The sequence below is a fragment of the Sander vitreus genome, chromosome 18, assembly GCF_031162955.1.
Source record: "Sander vitreus isolate 19-12246 chromosome 18, sanVit1, whole genome shotgun sequence".
NCBI lineage: Eukaryota > Metazoa > Chordata > Actinopteri > Perciformes > Percidae > Sander > Sander vitreus.
The window spans coordinates 713,766-716,265 of record NC_135872.1 but is presented as its reverse complement, the minus strand read 5'-3'; the positions used below and the strand labels follow the sequence as shown (position 1 = coordinate 716,265).

The following is a 2,500-nucleotide window of genomic DNA, read 5'->3' as shown; positions in this document are numbered from 1 at the left end:
GTTAACAAAGAGTTCATTCAATCTCAGCGTGGGATTGAATGTCAAACTGTCTTGTTCAGAATACGATCTCATATTTTACGAAGATATTTCACTGAAACGTGTTTCTGAAAACATTGTAAGAGAGAAACAGGCCGTGCAGCTGCTGAATCTGTCTTCATTTCAGATCAACAAAGGTCAGTTTATCAGATTTTCATCACATTTTGAGAAGCTGTTCATCACGCTAACATAAGTGCACTGATTTGCTAGTCAGGCGTTAGCACTCCACCAATCAGATTGGTCATTGAGTCAGACTGCCCGCCCTCCGACCCAGCAAATCAGGTCGGCCAAAATGAAGGCCGACGGCACAGAACACACCGAACAGACTCAAGTCACCGACCTCGCCAGACTGTCCAACGGCCGATCATCGGCTTGGTGTGTCAGGGCCATTAAGTGTTGTTTCAACAGAGACTAAGAAGTAGTAAGTAAGTTTATAAGGAACGATCATCTGGACTCATGTGTTCACTCTGCGTTAAAAAAAACTCCAAAAAAAGTGACAAAAAAAGGAAAAAGAAAGTGTCAAAACATAATGTCTAAAGCGTGGTTTCAACAGAGACGAGGAAGTACCGTTGGCATTGATCTGTGGCTTTTAAAATAAATGTTTTCTGAGGAAGGAAACAGAGAAGTGTTGTGTGGATCGTCTGGACTATGAGTCCAACAAACCGTGTGAACCCTGAAGGCCTCGCTGCTCTCCGACAGGATAAAAATAGTAAATCTGCCAATTAGATTCTGTATGGAGGTAAGAGTGTGTGTTGGACTCATGAACCGTGTTCTCACAACTCACGCTGGATCGGCACGCATGAAGGAACTATATTCTCTTTAAAGGTTTTTACTGTGTGTGTTGTGTGTGTGTGTGTGTATTTTCTATGTGTCCTGATTAAACTGAACCACGGTCTGGTTCATTTCTAGTGTGAAAGCATTTTTTGGATGGTTCGGACTTTTGGACCAAATACAGGAAGCTAGAGACGGTGTCAGCGCTCAGAGCAGACAGGAGACGAGAGGACAACTGTCGGGAGACACAGCTCACGTATGTGATGACGACAGGATGTGGTGATCTTATGTGCTTGAATAACTGTTGTGTGAAACCAAAACGTACCGGATCAAATGCTAAAACATGAACCTTGGTTGCGGACTTTCAGGTGTGAAAGCCCCCAAAGATTTCCCCTCAAAATGCATCCCGACAGGAAACCTAAAAACTGCACCAGAGTTCGGATGAGCTTTCACACTCGCCCCAAACCAATCAGACTATCTGACCAAACGCTCCGGGGTTGGGTGTAAACGGACCAAACGAGGTGTGTGTGCGCATGTGTGTGTGCGTGCATGTGTATGTCAGTGTGTGTGTGTTTTTGTGTGTGCGTGCGCGTGTGTATGTGTATTTTCTGTGTCCAGACCAAATGACCAAAATGTCTGGATCAAACTGAACCATGGTCTGGCTCGTTTATAGGTGCGAAAGCAACCTGAGTAACAAATGTAACTACGGCACATGCGTGATGACACAAGCATACATGTGTCTGTTGTTGGCTGAAGGGTTAATGAGCGTCGACTGACCGGATGAAGAAGGCCGCTGCAGCGGACGGCAGCGGACTGGTCTGGGTGGCAATGCTTTGAGACGCTGGTCTCCCGTCTGCAGTCCAAGTCTTCATCATCGGAGCATCTCCGTCTGGAGTCAAACCCTGAAAGGAGAGACATTACAACATGAGAGACTGCCTAACAATCTGATAGATTACCACACACACACACACACACACACACAGATCAAATCACATCCATACAGAAATAGGAGTATACAGCTGTTAAAACATAATAACATACACAGAACAAAATTATAAACGTAACACTTTTGAGTGATCACCCATCCACCTCACAGGTGTGGCATTTCACGATGCTGATTAGACAGCAGGATTATTACACAGGTGTGACTTACGCTTAAGTTGTATCACAAAGCACAATGCCACACATGTCGCAACTTTTGAGGGAGCGTGCAATTGGCATGCTGACTGCAGGAATGTCCACCAGAGCTGACAGCGTGTCTGGCGTTGTGTGGGTGACCGGTTTGCTGATGTCAACGTTGTGGATCGAGTGGCCCATGGTGGCGGCGGGGTTATGGTATGGGCAGGCGTATGTTATGGACAACGAACACAGGTGCATTTTATTGATGGCGTTTTTGAATACACAGAGATACCGTGACGAGATCCTGAGGCCCATTGTTTTGCCATTCATCCACGTCACCATCATCTCATGTTGCAGCATGATAATGCACGGCCCCATGTTTCAAGGATCTGTACACAATTCCTGGAAGCTGAAAACATCCCAATTCTTGCATGGCCAGCATACTCACTCAGACATGTCAGCCATTGAGCATGTTTGGGATGCTCTGGATCAGCGTATATCACAGCGTGTTCCGGGGTCAACTTGGCACAGCTACTGAAGAGGAGTGAACAGCCTCAATCAACAACCTGATCAA

At 46.0% G+C, this 2,500-nt stretch overlaps 1 protein-coding gene across 1 annotated transcript in view; it reads right to left on the bottom strand.

The window, feature by feature from the left end:
* Positions 1-2,304, bottom strand: part of LOC144533812 (kinesin-like protein KIF26A) — a 52,722-nt gene extending 50,418 nt beyond the window's left edge. The window contains exons 1-2 of the mRNA XM_078275378.1: positions 2,035-2,304; positions 1,585-1,709 (exon numbers count right to left, since the gene is read on the bottom strand). Coding sequence (XP_078131504.1) covers positions 1,585-1,709; positions 2,035-2,304 — 395 coding nt within the window. The remainder of the gene's footprint in view (positions 1-1,584; positions 1,710-2,034) is intronic.
* Between the last annotated feature and the right edge of the window lie 196 nt (positions 2,305-2,500).